This window comes from Saccostrea cucullata, unplaced genomic scaffold (genome assembly GCF_032062105.1).
Source record: "Saccostrea cucullata isolate Sc308-1 unplaced genomic scaffold, CSIRO_AGI_Scuc_v1 ctg10244, whole genome shotgun sequence".
Taxonomy (NCBI): Eukaryota; Metazoa; Mollusca; class Bivalvia; order Ostreida; family Ostreidae; genus Saccostrea; species Saccostrea cuccullata.
The window spans coordinates 2,944-23,836 of NW_026924494.1; the positions used below are offsets into that span (position 1 = coordinate 2,944).

A 20,893-nucleotide genomic window follows, 5' to 3' on the forward strand; every position below is an offset into this window, starting at 1 on the left:
CAAGGTCGTAAATTCATACATTTCCTGCATGTGTGTGCAAAACTTTGATTTCCGGGCAAAATATCAAGAAGCTGTTGAGTTTTTTCAATTAATGTCATACCATCAATCGATCTTATGCTCCTTCCACCCTTCTTAAAGTGCCCCCTCGACCCCCTCTCCCCCCCCTCTGGGTCGGCACGTTTTTGTCTTTTTAGCTTTACTGGTCAGAGACCAGAAAAGCTTATGCGATAGCAAGGTATCCGTCATCTGTCTGTAATCATTTTTTTTCAAAATGCTACTCTTCCTACAGTTTTGGTCCTTATATATTGCCATGGTTACTAAAAATAGAAAGTTCTGTGAAACTCCTATAAAATGTTACCCATCCTAAAGTTTTGGTCTGATTTCAATATAACTCGGCATACAGGGAGCCTACACTAAAAAACACAATTTAGTGCTTCAGTTTTTTATTTCGATGAACGGCGTTGCCATGGTTACTAAAAATAGAATTTTATTTGAAAATTCTTTAAAATGCTACCACTTCTAAAACTTTGGTCTGATTTCAATATAATTTTCCATACAAGTAGACAACATTAAGATACATAATTCTCTTTATTGATGCCTGTTGCAAGTTTCAAATCCAAGTGCTACTTTTCCTCTGTTATACGTACAGATATATGTACAGACCAGTAGAGCTACAGTCTCATCAGAGACTTCTGGTTTTCAATGAATGATTTGTTCCCTTACAATTAAAATGACTCAGGTATGATTTATTCAAGGACTGATGTTTGATGTAAAAATGCAGTACCTAGTATTTAGGGTGCACATGTATAATGACAAGTCATAAAATATTTCAATTGAGTTTATTATCACAGAATTTTTTAAGAATGTTGCAACAAAATATTCACACAAAGTTTTGTACAGCTACAGTAAATAAACCATCCTGGACAAATAAAATTCTTAAGATTTTGTTTCATTCAAAATCTAGAATAGGATTTTTACAATTTAAAAAGAGACTCAATTTTACATGTTTAAGGTACATTGATACTCTGATAAGAGGGATAACTCTTAATGACATAAATGTCTATTATTCCTTTATAAATTTGTCAAGCTGAAGTGTCTTTTTGTCCAATTTTGCCCCGCAAGCTATGCTATAATTGTTTGTATTTTACTTATAAAATACATTTCTTTTGGAAAATCACTTAGGTTCAAGCAACATTTTATATGAATGAGCACAGGGTTTATGAATCTTAACAGATTGTATAATGCACTAGATTACTGAATGTTTAACTTTAATTTAGCATTTTTCTAATGTTTATAGCATTCTGGATTACATTGCATCATTCTAATTTGAGCAGAGCAACTGGATTGCGAAATAAAAATACATGTATATAATAAAGATAAAAATGAGAAAATTTTAAGCTGAAGAATTTATCTGTTACACTACTCATCATTTGGACAGTGGCAATTTTAATTATGATATAATGATTCTCACATAAAATTTAAATATTTACACATTCAGAAAAATATTAAAGTGTCGTTTACATAATTCACACACCAAATGTCACATGACAAATATTTATTTTCTAGTTGTCTGTCAGGTAAACTGAAGTCTGAAAGTAATCAACAAATCAAGAAATGTGAACCACTCATTCTTCAATGTGCCACTATAAACAAAGAATACAACCTCCAATGCTCTATGTATGACATGATAACATAATGGCAAAAAAGCACCATATTACACAAATCACAGGAAAACAAAAATTAAAAAAATGTCAGAAAAAAATTCAGAGTTTGTATTGTTGAAGAAGCAAATTCATATTAGTAAAATTGCTTTTTTTTTGGGCTTACTTTTCTGCTTCAAACTCAAAATTTTACATTAGTTCAAATGTAAATGAACAAAAATGAAGTAATGGTAAATGTAAATCCTTGTAAATAATGATTTGATATGTGCAGGAAAAAAATGTCAACATCAATTCCACTTCAGTAAAACTGCAACCATTAAGGAGCATTGTGCATTGATATATGTATGTACACAAATACTCAATACAGATTCAAAATGTCAACTTAAAATATTGTCCAAATACCATGGTTATTATATAAAATTAAATTTCTTTCCAAAATAAAAACAGATTTTCCAGAAGGCAGAAGCACCCCTGCCTAAGGAATTAATGCACTGCACCCTTTTGATTTTACAAAATTGGTAAGTGAATATCAGAGAAAATTGGAATGAAATAGGTCAAGAGAAAACTGACTGGAGTAGAGGGAGTTTCACAACCAGACTTTAAAGTTCCAATACAAACAGGAGCAATATAATACAGTGTTCTATCAGAAAATTAATTCTTCTAAAATGCAACTGTCACAGAAAAATGGAAAACATGTACTTGCAAAAATCATACAACCTCTAAACCCATATACAGTGTTATGCCGTATATCTATAAACACATATTCTTTAAAAATAATCCCCAACTTAAAGATGAAAGATATATTGCCATAAAAACATACATAATACAACCTAGAAATACTATCATTTGATAGAACTAAAGGGTTTGAGCATAGGTACCTATCTGAAGTACATTGATGATAAAAACTAATACATTGTACAAATTAATAATGAATTTAAAAACAGGTCATTTCTAGTTCTCTAAAAAGGGTCATTTAAGCTATTATCACCTGTAATTTTCATTTTATACCTTATTAATGCACAATATTGAACGACACTTTCAATCTTAATGAAATACATGAACACATGATGTCATAAACTAAAACATTTCATCACAACTTGTATACTCAAGGTATATTATATTGATCAAACATGATAATTCTCATAATGAATAAATTCAATTTCATTTACCTCCCTTTAACTGCTAGATTATAATAGATATTTCCTCATCATTCAAATCTTTTCACATCTGGGACCACAAAATTGTAAATTTTTCTCTTCAAATTCATAAAAACCTTACAGTACATGTAATACATGTATACAGGGTTACTTTCACCCCCTGTTATTTTCATCCATTCACACTTGCAAATAATTCTGCCCCAATTTAAATGTGCTTATTAAGTTATGTTTAAGAAATCATACTGTTTTCTTTGAATTCGCCCCATTTAAATTCACTCATCTGCGAGTAAGGTAAAAGGGATGAAAACAGAATGGGGGCAAAAATTTCCTTGTATACAGTAATACAGATTTAAGTTTTGTGGATACCATATCGGTCACTGTTATCATTATGCACTATTTTCCCAGCATTTCTGCCTTTAGACGATCAGCTATAGCTTTCCTCATGGCCATCTTTTTCTCCTCCTCGGGACTAAGTTTATTGGATTTTTCTGACACTCCATCTTCCATGGCTGATTTGGCCATGCGAGCAGACACGGGACGTTTTGGTTGGGACTTTTCTGCAGCTAATAACTGCTTTTCTCTTTCCTTTTTCTTCATTTCTAGCAATTTGTCTCTTTGTTGCTTCAAAAATTCTTGTCTCTTCTTTAGTTCTTCTGAGTTCATGTTTGACATGGCTGCCTGTATTTAAAAATGAAAAACAATTATGATATAACTGAAACAGATCTAATTACATGTTTAGTAATATTTTTTCTCCACAAATGTCTTGTGATGGGAATTTTAATCTGTTCAAATATAAAAAAGTTAAATGCTTAATCTAAGGTTAATCTTTTGCTATTTTTAAAGTTTCTGCAATTCCACTTAACAAAGCATGGATAGAAAAAATGGACAAATTCTTGTTGCAATTTTACAGTATTTGCCATTTTGATCAAGATTTTTCATGTTTCACAAGTAATCTGACCTTTCCAATTCAAATGGCCTTGTATCTAAATTACTTTGAATTTAATAAAAAAAAATTATAACCAGTGAAGAACCTAGCTAACACAAATACACAAAGCAGAATTACAGAATCCAGTACTCACAGCAGCTGCCTGGACAGCCGAAGTGGACGGTTTGTTTGGAGTAGGCGTGTCATCTGTCTGTTTTAACCAGTTAGCTGCAGCCTCGGCACTGGACATCTGGGGTTTCTGTTGACCGACACTGGGTAGTTTCTGGGAGGCGATGGCTGCAGTGACACTAGCCGCAGGGACAGGCTCTGTTGGTTTAGGAGGGGGTGCGGCACTTTGAGGAGCAGCAGGGGTCACTGATATACTGGGCTAAAACAAGAAGTAAATAGCTATAAGTTTTAAATCTAATATACCTTTTCTATATATTTTAGAAGACAAACAGACCAACTAAATAAATGGTCTAATTCATTAAACAAGAGGTACAACTGACTCAAACATACTTTTCTTTTCTTTTATTATCTCCCCTTGAAAGGACCTTAATTGTTTCTTTATTTGAACAATTTACAAAGATGATTCGTACAACAGATTACAATTGGCCATATTGTTCTAAAGAAGTAAAATTGTGAAGAGTTTGTGGATGAGACCTAGCAACTAATGACAGCTAGACAAACTCATTGGGGGATTGGATAAAAACTTGATTTAGCTTCAACTAAGATGAGCTAATAATATACATTAAAAGGTAAGCAGGTTTGACTTTCGATCTTTACATTTTGCATTAGGAGTCTTCTCAACCGGATTGCATTAAAAAAATGAAACAGATAATAAAAAAGGCTTCAAAAGTTTGAAAGAAAAATGTGAAAATTTTCTTCACAATCAAAAAAAGAAAAAACATTGAAATTTCAGTATCTACCTGAAGAATGAAATTTCCTGTGTTCGATAAGTACACCCACCCAAGAGTTAAATTCTCAAAATGCTTAATATTTATTAAGATATGTTTTGTTTATTCTGTGTCAGTGTGCTTACATGTACTTCAACAATACCCAACAATTCAATATATTGCATGACCTAACCATATGTTTATAGTGTTGATGCTGAAACAAACATGCAGGCAAACAGCCTCCCTTCTACAATTACAAATTATGTTTAGCACAATATATGAAATCCATGTACCTGATAGAGTACATTACCTAGATAATTCACAGCTTTGTGATTTATGACAGATTAACATATTAAGCAGACCTGTTTCTTTGCTTCCTGCAAATCCAAGTTAAAACATCCCACTAACACATCAATACATTGAGCAAAATGGGAAACAGTTCGATGTTAAGAAGTGATAATAAAGTGATAAAGACTCTCTTTCCTGAATTAGTTTAGATTACTAAGTATTCACTGACTGGGTAACCATTACGTGTAGATACATATTAAATGTGTAGAATGGAAAAAAATCAAACATGCATCATGACCATTTCATTTGCTCTTTTCACTAAAAAATATTACCCCTCCCTCTGGATATTTCCTTTCACGTTGATCATTTTATTGGGTGACATGTAGTTTTTGTTTAAGGTTGTCATGTTTCCACAAGTTTCCACATTACCATATAATCCCTATTAACCGCCCCTGCCCCTAGAAGCGCCCCCTCAGGTCTTTTTAAATTGTCAAGAAATAAGGTCCCCCTGTACAGTGATTAAAATCATCTAGAATCGTATCAAAAGGCTGCCAGAATTTGAAGAAAGTGAAAATGAAACCTGTCCATAATCAAATTTCTCGGTGAAAAATGAATCATTTAGCTTATTTTGGGTGAGTTATCTTCACGTATTAAGTAAAGTTAAACATTATTTTAGTGGTTCTTTGAAATTATTTCTTTTTTCAAAGATTTTAAAAGTAAAATATTATATTAAATATTACAAAGAGAATACTAAAATGACCGCCCCCCTTTTGCAATTTTCTAAGCGCACGGGGCGGTAAATAGGGATTATACGGTATTTCCTGCCTGTAGTTTTGCTGCTAATAGTTTAGCAAATCTTGATTTTTTAAAAAATCTTTCAAGTTTGTTAAGTGCTGATTTGTACTGCTGACTTGAGATCTGTTCTGAGGTATTGCTCATGGAAGTTGTTTCTTTTTTTTCAGCTTCCATATGTAATTTTAAACCTACCACTGATGAAAGATCTGTCTGAGGCTTCTCTGATAATTGTTTAATGATTTGTAATGAAATACAATGTACCAGGTTTTACTTGCTGCTGACTTGGGCATGTTGAAATCTGTTTGTGATTTTGTTGGTGGTGGTTTAATTTACTCCATTGATTAGTGATGTAAAATTTACAGCTGATTTGAGGTCTGTTTGTGGTTTTGGTGGTAGTGGTTTTGTTTATTAGTTATGTTATACTTACCGCTGACTTGAGGTTTGTTTGTGGTTTTGTTGGTGGTGGTTTAGTCTATTTTGTTTATTAGTGATGTAATAATTACCGCTGACTTGCGGCCTGCTTGTGGTTTTGGTCGCGGTAGTTAAGTCTTCTTTGTCTATTAGTGATGTAATAATTACCGCTGACTTGAGGTTTGTTTGTGGTTTTGGTCGCGGTAGTTAAGTCTTCTTTGTCTATTAGTGATGTAATAATTACCGCTGACTTGAGGTCTGTTTGTGGTTTTGGTAGTGGTGGTTTAGTTTATTTTGTATATTAGTGATGTAATAATTACCGCTGACCTGAGGACAGTTTGTGGTTTGGTGGTGGTGGTTTATTAGCGATTTAATACTTACCGCTGACTTGAGGTCTGTTTGTGGTTTTGGTGGTGGTTTGCTGTTTCCTGCCGGTGGTTTACTAGATACACTGGTTTGTGGGGCTGATTCATTTAATGTCATTCCAAACAAAGCCTACAATACAGTGAACAGGAATCTTCTAATATACATGTAACATATACATGTTGACTGTGTATGGTATTTAAATACAGATTTGCTATTTGGTCAACCACAAGATGTTTTAACCAATAAACTTGTAAATTGTATCAAACTAGAGTCAGATATATGTAAGAATTTGCTTTCACTTATATACCCTAATAGTTAATATGACACAGAGAACTACATTTTGTCATACTCTGCTGACCTGGTCTAGTTTGGTTTTCTCTTTACTTTTCTCCTCCTCCAGTCTGGAATGTTCGACCTTGGAGATTGTTATCAGACTCTCCATCTCCTTCTTCATCTCTTCTTCTTCCATTGTCTTCTTCTTCTTCTGTTCTTCCTCATATTCCCTTTTGGACTGTCTGATGATTAAGAAAAAAAAAATTATCGGACTGCATGGATTGCTGTTAATGACAATGTGTTTCTTCAGATTTACAGAATGTAAAATGAAGCATTCTGCCTTACTCTAACACAGCCTTTAGGATGTCTTCCTCATTCTGTGCCCCATACTGCTCGTTGGAGGGGGCAGGGGGTGCGGATGTAGAGGGCTTTGATGTCCCCTCACTCAGGCTTTCAGGGAGAGCCCCCTGCATCTGCATGATCATGGCTAGAGCCTGCTGTTGTAGCTCAATGTTTTTCTGAACCATCAGTCGAACAAAGATTGTGTAATCCTCGGCAGCAAAGAACTGCTCAAACAGGCTCTGCAAAACAGATATCATTTTTATATACAGTAATTCAGTCAACAGTATTGAATCTAAGCCATTCATTTTTTTAAAATGTATCTTAGATCTATTTTACAATTGTTGATAGATATCAATTTGACAAATGGGCAAGGTGATACCCCACATCTTATTTTTCTTAAAGGGGAGTCTAGGTTTAAATTTCAATGAAATCTTAAAAAGTGGAATCCATGTATGGCATCATTTCAAGTCAGACTCAAATTGTATGACATTCATTTTTAATCAAACTCAAACTTTTTAAATGTGTGGGGATTAGAATGTTGCATACAAAGAAAAAAAATTGGTTTTAAGGTGGTGAGAAGAGGTCAATCAAAATAAATCAGTGAAGAAAAAATAAAAATATGCAATTGAGCTTATTTTTTTTTATTTTAAATTCATTTCCATAAAAATTACAATCTTATAGTGTAATAGTCTTCAACACAAGTGCCCCACTTACTCGCCAGTACTCCATTTCTCCCTGTTTATTAAATAGGATATTGATTTAATGAAATACAGAGAGAGAGAGAGAGAGAGTATATATAGATAGCAATTAGCACCACTTTTAATGACTATCATGAAAAATTTTAAATTGCCCCAGATAATTTGAAGTATTCACATCATGTACAAGATTAATTTATATTCTGGTATTCATGAATAAACTACTTAGGTTGATTACTTCAGAAATCAATATTAACTGTCTTTGTCAGTATAACTAGAGGCAGTGAAGCAGCTAAATTTGTAACAGAACTAGTAATCAGGTGGCCATGAAATGAGGATTAAAATTTCATTTTACCAAGCTGACTCTGCACTTAGCAGGATAGTAAAAATTACAAAATCAAACTAGCTTTAATTAAACATGAAATACTGGATCTCCTGTTATTTCTATAGATATCAGGATCCTTCTATTTTGTTTTCTGCTTTTCAAATTCAACACACAAAATTAACTTGAGGGACATACAATGCATGCATATATTTCTATGCTAACCTTGGGTATCATATATTTGTTTAAAATTTTTCAATATTTCTTAATAAAGTGGAAATTTCAATGAAAATAAATTATGATTACCGTATAAGTGGAAATTTTAGCGAGGATTTAAGTTTGGCATTATTAGCGAGGTTGCTGAGATCGCCAAAATTGAATATCGCTAAAAATTAATTGTGTTTTATTTTTAATAGCTTCTTTAGTGAGCATTTTAAAATCGCTAAAACTGATTCTCGCTAAAAATAAAATATCAATTTTTAAGGAGAGATCGCTAAATCTGCGTCTCGCTAAAATTTCCACTTAATATACAGTATATAATTCTAATTTAAATGTTAGAATGCATGCAAACTAAAACAGTTTACGGGAAATAAGATAAAATTAAAACTGCTTGGATAATGTGTTGATCATCCCTTTATATTTCTACACTTTTTTTTCTTCCATGAAAACAGCAGCAATACTGCCCTGATTTTTTTTATCAGATAATTAATCAATAAATGTAATTAAGGAAATAGGTTGACACAGCGCAATTGCTCAACCAGGAATAAATTATGGTTGCGAAATAACTTCACTATAGGACTTTGAACTAGTATTCTATTAATAATACTTCAATCTGAATTTTGCAAGGAAATATCATGACAATCCCTAAAAGGTGTAAGAAAAACTTGTTCTGAAATGACAATCAAACAATTTTCAACTTTTTAGAGAAAGGTGAAGGGGGGGGCTTCTTCTTGGGATTTTACATTCAAAACCTGAGTTAATGCACTATCTATATATGCTTACCTGGAACATTTCTTTGATTTCCTTTCTCCTGTTCATGTCTTGAACAGCTTTAATGACCTGGTCATGGCTTATACCTGTATCTTTTATGAAGGCATCCAGCAACTTCTGAATCTATTTAGACAAAGAATTTAAAATCTGAAGTTTTCCCTAATCAGTAGAATCAGTAGAAGTCTCCAAACATATGTCTATGGAAAAGAACAACAAGAACTCATTTTACCCTTCCTTATTTCACAAACAAAACTTACAATAGCTTTGTATTCCTGGTGAACTTTCTTGTATTCCTCACTGTCTTCAATACTTGGATCAAAAACTGAAATAGAACAGCTTCATATACTTAAGCTTGAACCCAACATCACAAGTGATAAAAGGATTATGAAAATCTTTGATATAAAATAGCAACTGCTTTTCATTTCACTTGCTAAATCAATTCAAGTCCGGGCATATCATTATCTTGCAACTTTGAGCTTTTTCAAGGAAACAACAGTCCCGGGGAAAAATTTTGAGAGAATTTGTCAGCTATTTTCAGTGCAACTCCTTTTATATTCTTCAAAATCATTTCAGAGTGTACCTGCATGTACTCTTTTTTTCCCCCTATATTACAACTATATAGGACATATTTTAACTGTTAGATTGTTCTAACTATGCCTTCTCATGTTATATGTATCTGGATATAGAGTCCAAATTATATATCTTCAGACCTTTTTAGACTTAATATACAATTTTTAAATTTATCTTATTATAGGTCTTCTCTAAAGACAAATTATCATGATATTCTGTAATTCTTATACAGAAGACATAAGAAATATAAGATGACATTTATTAAGTATATTAGTAGCCAGTGCAGCGAACATCACAAAGCAACGCTCATCACTCTGAGCTCTTCAATAATTTTTTTCCCAGTTACCTGTGGTCCCATAACCCTTAAATAAATGCATTTCGCTGCAAACTACTTTTTTTGCAGAAACAAGAACTTCTAAGAAAAAAATAAAATTATCGATTTTATGGATGTATTAAAAGAGGGACTAATCTAAGGCATACTTAAATTTATCCATATTCGGCATTTTTCCCCAAGAGAAAATTTCCCTTAAATATCTAATTTTCTCCTTTCAATGGGTAAAAAATTCCCCTGACAATGATAAAAAGCTGAAATAATTTGTTTCCTTTATAAGAAGTGGAAAATTAAAGAAAAAAACTGTTCAAAAGATATGGAATATCAATTTATATTTTACTATGCTATTTTATTCACTCAAAATGGTCATTTACATGATGAAATTCAGTTGGGCCCCACAATTGTGCTTGCCCTGCACCTGCATGGGATCTGGGGTGGTCCCAGACCCCCAGCTGATTTCCCCATTTTCTCCAGAGAGGGTAGTTTTCCCTAATAGTAGCAATGCCCAAGCAAGGGGGAGATAACTTTCCAGATTTCCTCAGCCTCGTTTTGATTCCATATCTAAAAAGAGCTTAAAAAGTACGGCTTAATACACTACTTTCCCTCGTGTTTTCAAACGTTTTGATGACCTTTCTATGAAGTTTGAGATGCCCCCTAGCATTACCAACCCTGAATGTTTGAAGTATGGCGCGATTAGTCGTTTTAAAAATAGATTGAAAAATTTAAAAATCTCTAATTTTCATATACGGACGAGTACAGTGTCAAAACATGCAAAAATAGCTTCTTTTGATATACCACTACAAATGCATATCACTTACAGGCAAGTATTCAACCGTTCTTGTTCGCCACACGAATTTTCTAAGGCCTACTGGAGCAAATTCGGATTGTAGCAGACAGCCAACACGTGTGTAGAAAAAATGTACACAACGTAAATTGAACGTATGATGGTCTGTTTACTTCATTGTCAAGCTGATACAATGTTATATTCTTGTTTTTGAACTATCCTGAAGCATTTTAATAATGAAATTCCGTTCAAAGACTATTTCGTGCGCGAAAACGAAAGTAGGGTTCATCTCAAAGTGAACAAGAATAAATTTCAAGATTGACTTACATTGGTGAAGAAAACAGTGAAAGTCAAATGAAAACTTCATTTATAATCATACTTTGATTTTTATTGCTATTTTTATTTCTTTAAATGACAACACAGCATACGAATAATGAGACATAAGCTATTCTGTATAAATAAATAAAACAAAGGAAGACAACTCTTGCATTTCACATTCTGTGTCATATTTTCTTCTATGTCTCAACAGTGGCACGAGAAAATTATGAAATTTCAGATGAAATTAACAAACTGGTACATAGGTTATATTCTAAAATTGTTTTGATCTAGTATTCCTGCATTATCTGCTTTTAATCTGCTGATGTACACTTTCCAATCATTTTCCTCTGAAAGATGGATAACTCTGTAAGAATTCTGCATTTTTTAAACATTCATTAAAAGCTCAATTTTCACCCGATTTAAGAAATGATTTTTGATATGGAATCAGTGGGTCATACTCTACACAATGGACATAAAAAACTAACAATTTTTTGACTCTTTAAAAATCATTGGGCATTGCTACTAATAGCTAGATTAATAATCCCTAATAGCGGATAAAAAAAAATTAGCTGCTAAATGTTCTAAATTAAAATTACCACTGTCCGGACATCGGTTTGGTATTATAAATGCAACATACATACAACGTCTTGTGACGTCAGAGTCTAGACGTAGCAAACGTCACATGCTGTTTGATGAGCCCGAACTAAAATAGAAATCTGCGCCCTAGCTAACTGTCAACATATTATTGACATTTGTAAAATTCTGATGCCTTCTTTTACCATCCATCCACGCAGAAAAAAATCAAAGGTGTGAGAAACTAAGAGTAGATCTAGTGGAGATATTGCAATAGGTGAAAATAAAAATCGATGTCGAGCATTGGCATGCATAGCAATGACATACATTAACTTTCTCTTTGTACACATTTATATAAAATAAACATTCATCAATGATGTGAAAAAATACTCACTTAAACATTTAGATTCCATAAAAGTTAAAACTGGGACTTGAAAGAAAGGATTTCCCAAGAAACACAGTAGTTCATCGTAGACCCAATCATCTCGCTTCGCCATCTTGACAAAATGACGCCAAGTCTCGCGTTTCTAGGGATTTTATTCGGAATTCTCTAGACTTTACCTTGAACACACATCGGAAAAAATTAATTTGCTCAAAATTTAGTCGTGTCTATACTTGATTGAGTATAATTTAAAAGGGATCAACTCAATAGATACTTAATATCTAATTGTAATTTACGAACCTTTTGCTGATTAATCAAAAGTACTTAAATATTCTTATTCTTGTTATATTCATAGGGTTATAGCAATTTTTTTCTCAGATATAAAATAAAAAAGAAGCTATTTAAAAAAATGATATTTTTTAGATAAAGGAATAAATTTGTAAATCATCAATCATTTGGTTCATTTAAATTATCTTTTGTTTTACTAACAATGTATATTTTTACTAATTTTTATCTTTGTGTAAATATGTTAAAATAAAATCGGTTAAAGAGCTTACCACAGCTCATGTTATCTCTATTGTACTGTATATATGTGCCGACTATTAATAAAATTTACTTGACTTGATTATGATACTCAATAAATACAATTTGGGTTATTTAGAAAACTGTACAAAATATGTTAGGTATCATTTTGAGGATACACCGTTTAACCTCAGTTTCAGTATCAATCTTTCGGAACCCATTTCGTATTTCCCTTGGTCAATTCTGAGAGGTAGTAATGAGATGATGAAAAGTGTAAATTTGAGCTTCTACAAGTTTGAGGAATATGATGTTTTAACTTAGATAAGTTAAGTGGATAAAAAGAACTGAAAATGACAACCCGTGCAGCAACATGTAAGTATAAGGATATTGTGACTGCACTTTGAGAAGACCCAGACGATAGGTCATGAATGCAAATGATGGACTAATCTGATTATTATGAACGTCCATTTTTCGATGGTTGTATCCGAGAGCGTATTATCACGTAGCTCTTTCTTCCTCTGTCCAAGTGAATGTGTATTTTAAAAATAATTTTAGGGATGCGTATTTTCTAATGATTTTATAAACCAATTTTTGTGTCTTTGAATTTTGTAAACTGCTACCCCCTTTAATAACAAAATGCCAATTTGAAAAATTTGGCATATACATGTGAGAAATTGCTTCATGTAGTGGGAGCTCTGGGAGCACAAATAAGAGTATTTGGTATCATTTTGGCTATATGCCCAGCATCACTTGGTCTCTAATCTGCCTAATATATTAATTGTTTATCAATGCCTTAATGCATATATATCTTTTGAATTAATTGTAAGAGGAAAACGTTTAAAATTTTGGAATATATATATTTCATAACAAATTACAAGGGCCAGTAAGCTCGTGACCTAGATCCTGTTGATATTATGTTCCCCAAACGAAGTTGGGGAACATATTGTTTTCACTCTGTTTCTTATTATTATTCTTCTTCTTCTTCTTCCTGGGTACTTTTTTGTCCGGGAGTGGGAACATACTAAAGACCTGATATACTAAAGACCTGATATTTGACCTGATGAAAAAAAAATCATAAAAAATTGTCAATTTAAACATTACATTTCGTATTTCTGAGGCAAAAATATTAATGATGGTATCTAATATTACACTAAAATACACTTTTAGTAGAGAAAAAGTAGATTTATTTGCTATGTATTAAGGTATATTCATAAAACTTGATGACCTGATATTTTGAATGACCTGATATTTTTACTTTACAGACCTGATATTTTTAACTGAAATGGAATTGCTGCAGATATTCAAATTTTATCAAGTTTAACTTGAAATCTGCTTTATTTTCCTGAAGATTTACTATAAGAATAAATTAGGTCATTTAAACCAATCACCTCGTTTAAAAATATCAGGTCATTGAAAAATATCAGGTCTTTAGTAGGAAATCATCAGGTCATTTCAAATCATCAGGTCAATTTTTTTCTTCAATTCTGGCAAGAAGATTTGTCTCAAAAACATTTAAAGTGTTTAATTTTTCTAAAAGAATTTAAAAAAAAAATATCAGGTCATTCAAAAACTTCCATTGAAAGTCATTTAATTATAAAAATATCAGGTCTTCACCAGAAATATCAGGTCATTCAAAATATCAGGTCAACAAGTTTTTGTAAGAACACCTTGATACAAATAAAAAATTCTCAGTTTTCTACTAAAAGTGTATTTTAGTATAGTATCATCATAATTTTCTCCCCAAAAATTAAAACAGAATGTTTAAATTGATAATTTAATGAGATATTTTTTTTATCAGGTCAAAATATCAGGTCTTTAGTATATCAGGTCTTTAGTATGTTCCCCGGGAGTGATCTTGTAAACTGTTCATCCGATGTAGGTAAAACCTTTTTAGGGTCAGTAGACATGTTATATAGATTTGTGGAATCAAGGTCATTTTGCGCGCACGTGCTTGCAAGAGCGTGCGCGTGCAACACGTGAAATGACCAATATAATAGATATAGCCGTAACTTTTTTATTTTTAGATGAAATGCTTTGAAACTCATAATTTGATTATTTATTAGTAGTATAGACATGATGACATGGTCAAAATAGCAAGATCTCACGCGCATGCACGTGCGCTTTGCTCTGATTGGCTGAAACTAAAGTCTCTATATCTTTCTTGTTTTTCGACGAAATCTTATGAAATTTTGAACATAGCCATGCATTAATATATCCTACAACATGATATATAGCATTTTTCATAAAATCACGTGCATGCACGTGCGCTGCAATCTGATTGGCTTAAATTTTAAATAGCTATAACTCCCTTGGTTTTCAACCAAACAGGATGGGATTTGGAACATAGATAGATATAATGAACTTCTACAATATGATATGGTCGCCATGCACATGCATACACGTGGGCGTACTTGCGTTGTAATCTGATTGGCTGAAACTTTAAACAGCTATAACTGCTTTGGTTTTCAACCAAACGGAGTGGGATTTAGAACATAGAGAGATGTAATGGACGTCTACAAGAAGATATGGACACCAGGCTCATGTATGCACATGCGTGCACATGAAATGAGTTAAATCAAAAATACACTTGAATGAGCGTAGTTTTAAATACTTTTGGATTAAATAATTTAATATTTAGTATATTAAAATGTATAGATTGTGTAGACAAGATGATATGGTCATTACGCACATGCATTCACATGCGCACGCGTGCAATGCTAAAATTTGAATGAAGTTGGCGTTGTTAAAGTCTCAATGCATAGATTTTGTCCTATTTAATGAAGCTTACAGGGAATATGGCACCAAAAGGGAGTTGGGGAGCGTTTGGGGAACATCTGTAACGGTCCCCGTTACAATTAGCACTAGTTTAATTTGACATTTCACAGTGAAATTGTAAACAATTTGATATTTTTTTTTTAATTTTAAAAACAAGGGAGATAATATATAGCATGTACATTACTAATTTAGCCTTTGCAAATCACTGACTTGGGATCTTGAACTTGTTCTTAGACTTTAACTTTTCTTATTAAAGTAAGCTTGACTTGATTTTAAAATGTTAATCTTTCAGGGCTTGGACAAAACTGAACATTGGCATTTTTCAATTATCATTATGCTAAAGAAACTAATTACTTTAATTCTCTGGAAATCTTTAATGAATATGAGTTATTCTGTATGTCTGTGCATTAGATTTTTTTTGTATTGTGATAGACACAATCCATGCCTCAATCCTTTTCAGTCAATTCAAAGATCAAGAATCTAAAGGACTATAGATTTCGGATTTTAAACAACTTGACCCCACAGCCCACTGGGATTGAAATCGAAAACACACTGAAGTACTTTTCCCAGACTTTAAGAAGGTGAGCATTTTTTGTGTGCTTGTAATGTTTAATAGCTGCTTACTAATTACCTACATTATATATACAGTGCAATCCCCTTTTATTTTTGCACCTTTTGCCCAACTCTCAGTTGGGTGAATTTAAAGTGGGACAAATCAAGGAACACTATTATTTCTTGACCAGAACCATGAAAAAGTGAATGAATTTAAAGGAGACTAAATTTTTTACAAGTGTGAAAGGGCAAAAATAACTTGGAAGGGGGATAACCCTTTATGCAGTATATTTTAATAGCAAGAAATGATTGACAGCCCATTAAGGCATAAACTGTATATAACTGTAACAACACCCTTACAACAGAGAGAAAATATATAACACCATGCGTTCATGACCATCTTCGATGGATCCTGCATCACGCAGCAACAATTTATGTTGATAATTTAAACACAGACTCAAACTTAGTGTAGATGGTACATCTGACCGATACTTTTGTGATGAACTGCAAGGCTGAAGTTTCTTACCAGGTTCTTTACTTATCATCTATAAGTCGCACCATAGCCAAACTGACATTGATGCTGCTTAGATGTGTGTGGAGTTCATTTCAGCTGGATGGTAAAGATGTCATATGATTGGTACAGAAGAAGCCAGATTTACATTACTAGAGCAGTTTCATTTTCATGTCTGATAAAAATTTACCAAATTTAGACTTTCATGTATGAAACTTCTAGGGTTGCTTATTAGCTTTGACAACTGAATTTATAGTTTGTACTAATAGTTTTTAAATTGAACATTGAATTTGTGTGAGACTAATCCTGACTTGTAAGCATACGCCAAAGTGACCTTCCTAGTCTTATTTTGCCTATTTCCAGTGTATTGAAGGATGTCCCCAACATTCCAGCAGAGAGCTATGGGCCACGACAGAGGGACAGTGTGCGGCAGTCGGTTTTTCCTAATCTGAACTACACAGGGTTGTATTATGCCATCCTGAATATGATTGACATTGTACCTACAATGCAGATGAAACAGATAGGTATGTATTAAATTTTTGCAAGGAGGAACCTGTCAACCAATCACAAAACAATTATAATTACAAGAGCTGAGCTTGATTTTTGAAAATGTTAATGTTTTTCATAACAGATATTGAAGTCTGAAATGTAGATGAAAAACTGTGAAATCAATAAATGGATATCTTTTTTTTTGATATATATACAATGAATATGAAAAAAACATGAGTATATATGAGTTATTTATTTACAGAAATAGGGGAGTATGTTCTTAAGGTTCTGGGATGCCTTGTTCCATTTTTGGAGCACGATCTACTGGATTCTCTACCTTACACAGTGGCTTCAACGTTAGCAATATTTCCTCCTACATTACACAAGGACACCATTGATCTGCTTTGTAGCAACATGCTGCCAATGACTCTGGGTTTGTATTATCTAAAAGACTACATTGCTGTCTGTGTGTACATCTTTTCAGTCATTTTTTTTTTTGATATTAGGAACATAATTTTTATCAGCAAAATAATGTTCATGTTTATGAAAATGATAAAAGAAGAAATCAAAATAAAATGGAGGTCTAAACATTTTGCCTTTTTATTCCCTCATATCAAAGTTGGAGGGATATAGTAATGAGTTTGTGTGTGGACGGGTAGGTGATTTAGTAATTGCATGCATCATAATGGAAGAGATGAAACTACATTGTAATAATATATATCATGATTGATATGCTCCTATGCAAAGATGATAAACATATGTAGCCAAAGACTATTACCATGGTGCACTTCAGTAGTATGAAGTTGCACATACACTACAATATCTTTTTTGTCTGACAATTGTTCTTAGGTGATACGTATTTTTAAAGTTTATTTAAAAATAATTTTTTTATTTATAAAGTTCTAAAATTCCAGGTTATGATGGCTGCTTTGAACCTTCCTATGCCAGCGAGTCAGCTGCTGCCATTATAACGATGGTTCTCCAGCATACAGACAATGGTTGTAAGTTCATAGTCATTTGTTTAATCTATTGCTTCATCAGAAAAAAAGTTAAACAGTTATAGAAAAAGTTCATAGAAATAGTATCATGGTAAATATTTTCTCTGCAATGTTGCATGTGTGTTTTTATCTTATTTTGTAAAAGATTAAAAAGCCCATAAACAAAAGTGAAGTTGGAGGTGAGGGGTAGAAAAAAAATACCCTGGTAATGCAAAATTTTGTCTGTGATGTAAGGTCATGCTCATTGATGTTTATTTTATTTTGTATATTACAGCATTCCACTCACAGATTTTAGAATGTTTTATGAGCATTAAAAGAGACCTTATTAAGGTAATCTTTACATCTAAGTCTTCATACTTTGCCATTGTGTGGTAAACAACTATTTCAAACTAGTAAGTTACATTCCAATATTTACTGTTTCAATGTGTATTAAAAAATTTCTTTATAGCATATTGATATACTAGTATATTGAAGCACTTTGAACAGCCCAGTGGGGCTAAATTTTAGGAGAATATTTCTTAGCTCAAATCAGAATTGACTATAGACCCGTCCAAAATCTACTCTCGGAAGGGTTGTAGAGTAGATTTCGGATCGGAAACCCTTGGCTAGCGAAGATGCTATAGCCCATGCTAGTGAAATCACAGAGGGGGTAGTACTGTATTAACTCATTTTATTGTAGGACATCCTTAGTATTGTGGCCTATGGACCTTTCACTGCCAGAGCACCTGCTGCCAATCTGTTGTTTTATTACTGGCCTCAGCTTAATCCTGCTCTGACAGATAGAAGAGGAATCCACTACAAGTACACAGGTATACCAATACATTGTCAAAACGGGAAGTTAGCCTTTGTGAGGATATCTGTGTATGAAAGCTGAAGAAAATTAAGAATCGTGATAATTATAGGAAAATGGTAAAAAAGAAAATTTGAACAGAATTGTCTTTCTGTTGATAATGTATGAAGTAAAATATATGTTTATTTGTTTAATTTGAAATTATAATATATTGCATATTGTATTGTTATTTTTAGCTTGGCCTCCAGTACTCTGTCAGAGACAAGGTTGTGTTAACTCAGGGAACTGTCAGGCTGTCAAGGTAAACCTTCAAATAACAGCAATGATCTGTATAACAAATATTTAGTTCCTCTTTCTGGTCACACTATAGATAAATTTTCTTGAAAAGAGTAAATTAAACTTCTTTTGATCATTTCCCCCTTTCCCAGTACTACTGTAGATAAGTTAAGAAGAATTAAAGGCTTTGTACATGTATTTAAGTTATTGTATAAACTGAATTGTTCGATTCTGTGATAGTGACCTTTTAAATTCCTTATATTTGAATAGATGTGTTTAAACCCTGCCCTGGCCATTCACTCTGGAGACAAGCCCCCTCCCCTGTATATCTGTAGTGACTGCGCTGATGAACTGAGAAAGGAACACAGTGAATACATCACGGATATTCTACTGCCAATGTCACATGTATCAACTGTCTGTGAAAATAAGGTTGGTCTTTTAAAAGAATTAACATTTGATTGAAAACTGAAAATAATGCAGAAAAGTTATAGAATTTGAAACTCTTAAGGACAGATGATACAAACATACATGTTAACCTATTGTGATGAAAAATAGGGAGATTCCGACCACGAAAGCGGTAGCATTGCGCGCATTGTTTTATGCTTAGACTTATGAAGATATATTGCATGTAATATACATGTATGGTTTTACTTGAAAATACAATTATTAATCTTAAATATCTATTGCAAAGAAATAAGACAGAAACACATTAAGTTTGACATAAATTATACATATTCAAATATTTTTTTATGTTCATCATTTTGCTATGATTGGCTACTTGACTTAGCCTTTTGAAGAGTGGTCTTTGCTTATGTAGCCAAGAAGCAATAATTCTGAATGTTCATTCAGTTGTCAAACACAACAAATGATGACAAAGTTTAATCAAGATCTAAAACTAGTCCCTATCTTTCGTTAAATAAATCGGATTTCCCGCGATGATCGAAAACGAAAGTAGAGATGTGCCTCATGGCTTGGTCAGTCGAGTGATTTCTATAGACTTTATTGATTAAATTGCGAGCTCCTGTGCTTTTATAGACGATGTCAAAGGTTTTCATCCAATTCTAAAATGCTGTATCTCCTTTTTCATGGCAGTAATGTCAACTAAATTAATCGTAATCAATGTAATCACTGATTTTGTGCTGTTGTCGTTGTCAAATACGTGCTTGAAATCTATGTACACATCGGTACAAAAAAGCATTTGTATGATTCCGGGTCAAATCACGCGATATCTAACGAGATTTCTTGACGAGTGGCTTCAAAAATGGATACCCAAGCGAACCAAAAATACTTTAGACGAAAGTTTTATAGAAAAGTGGTATATTTGCACATAAAATCGGTAGGCAGGAGATGGAGTAAAAAAGCGGTAGACTCCCACCTAAATCGGTAGAGTTAACTTGTATGATACAAACAAAAAATGGATGACTGGATTGGTAAAAACTATGCAGTGAAACTTATTCATTTTACTCATTTACACATGACCCAAATTGTTAATTTTCAAATTTTTTGACATAAGTTTGTTGTATCATCTGTCCTTAATATGTATAACTTACAGTGAAAATAAAAAAGCATCTCAATAAAACCACAGCAACATACATTACCATTTCACTGTCACTTTAATTCTTATTATAGAACTGCAGATCTGAAGACAATCTTGCTGTTTGTACATGTTTCTCTATTGAGTGTGCCAGCTACAATGGCAATCGACCAATCAGATACTGTGAGTACTGTGACAGCCAGCGCCACCATGGACAGAAAGGAGAGCTCCACATCTACCACCGCAGTATTCCAGAAATATGGGACTGTAACATGGAGGTCCAGAGGTACCTTACTGATGGCATTGTCAGGTAAGGAAAAGTGACAAGTATTTGAATAAAGTTTTATTTATATAATTTTAGCCAGAG

The 20,893-nt window shown here is 32.9% G+C and overlaps 2 protein-coding genes across 2 annotated transcripts; one reads left to right on the forward strand and one right to left on the reverse strand.

The window, feature by feature from the left end:
- Nucleotides 1-2,608: 2,608 nt before the first annotated feature.
- LOC134266538 (cilia- and flagella-associated protein 36-like) lies at nt 2,609-12,217 on the reverse strand. Its single transcript, XM_062748759.1, has 8 exons — nt 12,092-12,217; nt 9,379-9,443; nt 9,134-9,244; nt 7,118-7,353; nt 6,858-7,014; nt 6,515-6,628; nt 3,898-4,131; nt 2,609-3,496 (listed from the first exon to the last, which is right to left on the reverse strand). Exons 1-8 carry the CDS (start codon nt 12,192-12,194, stop codon nt 3,212-3,214), a joined length of 1,305 nt encoding a protein of 434 aa, XP_062604743.1. The 5' UTR covers nt 12,195-12,217; the 3' UTR covers nt 2,609-3,211.
- Nucleotides 12,218-12,828: 611 nt separating this feature from the next.
- On the forward strand, nt 12,829-20,841 carry LOC134266540 (protein unc-79 homolog). Its single transcript, XM_062748760.1, has 10 exons — nt 12,829-12,973; nt 15,837-15,957; nt 16,803-16,963; nt 17,191-17,361; nt 17,843-17,929; nt 18,201-18,256; nt 18,606-18,735; nt 18,953-19,017; nt 19,263-19,421; nt 20,622-20,841. The coding sequence occupies exons 1-10, from the start codon at nt 12,952-12,954 to the stop codon at nt 20,838-20,840; spliced, it is 1,191 nt and encodes a 396-aa protein (XP_062604744.1). The 5' UTR covers nt 12,829-12,951; the 3' UTR covers nt 20,841.
- Nucleotides 20,842-20,893: the final 52 nt, after the last annotated feature.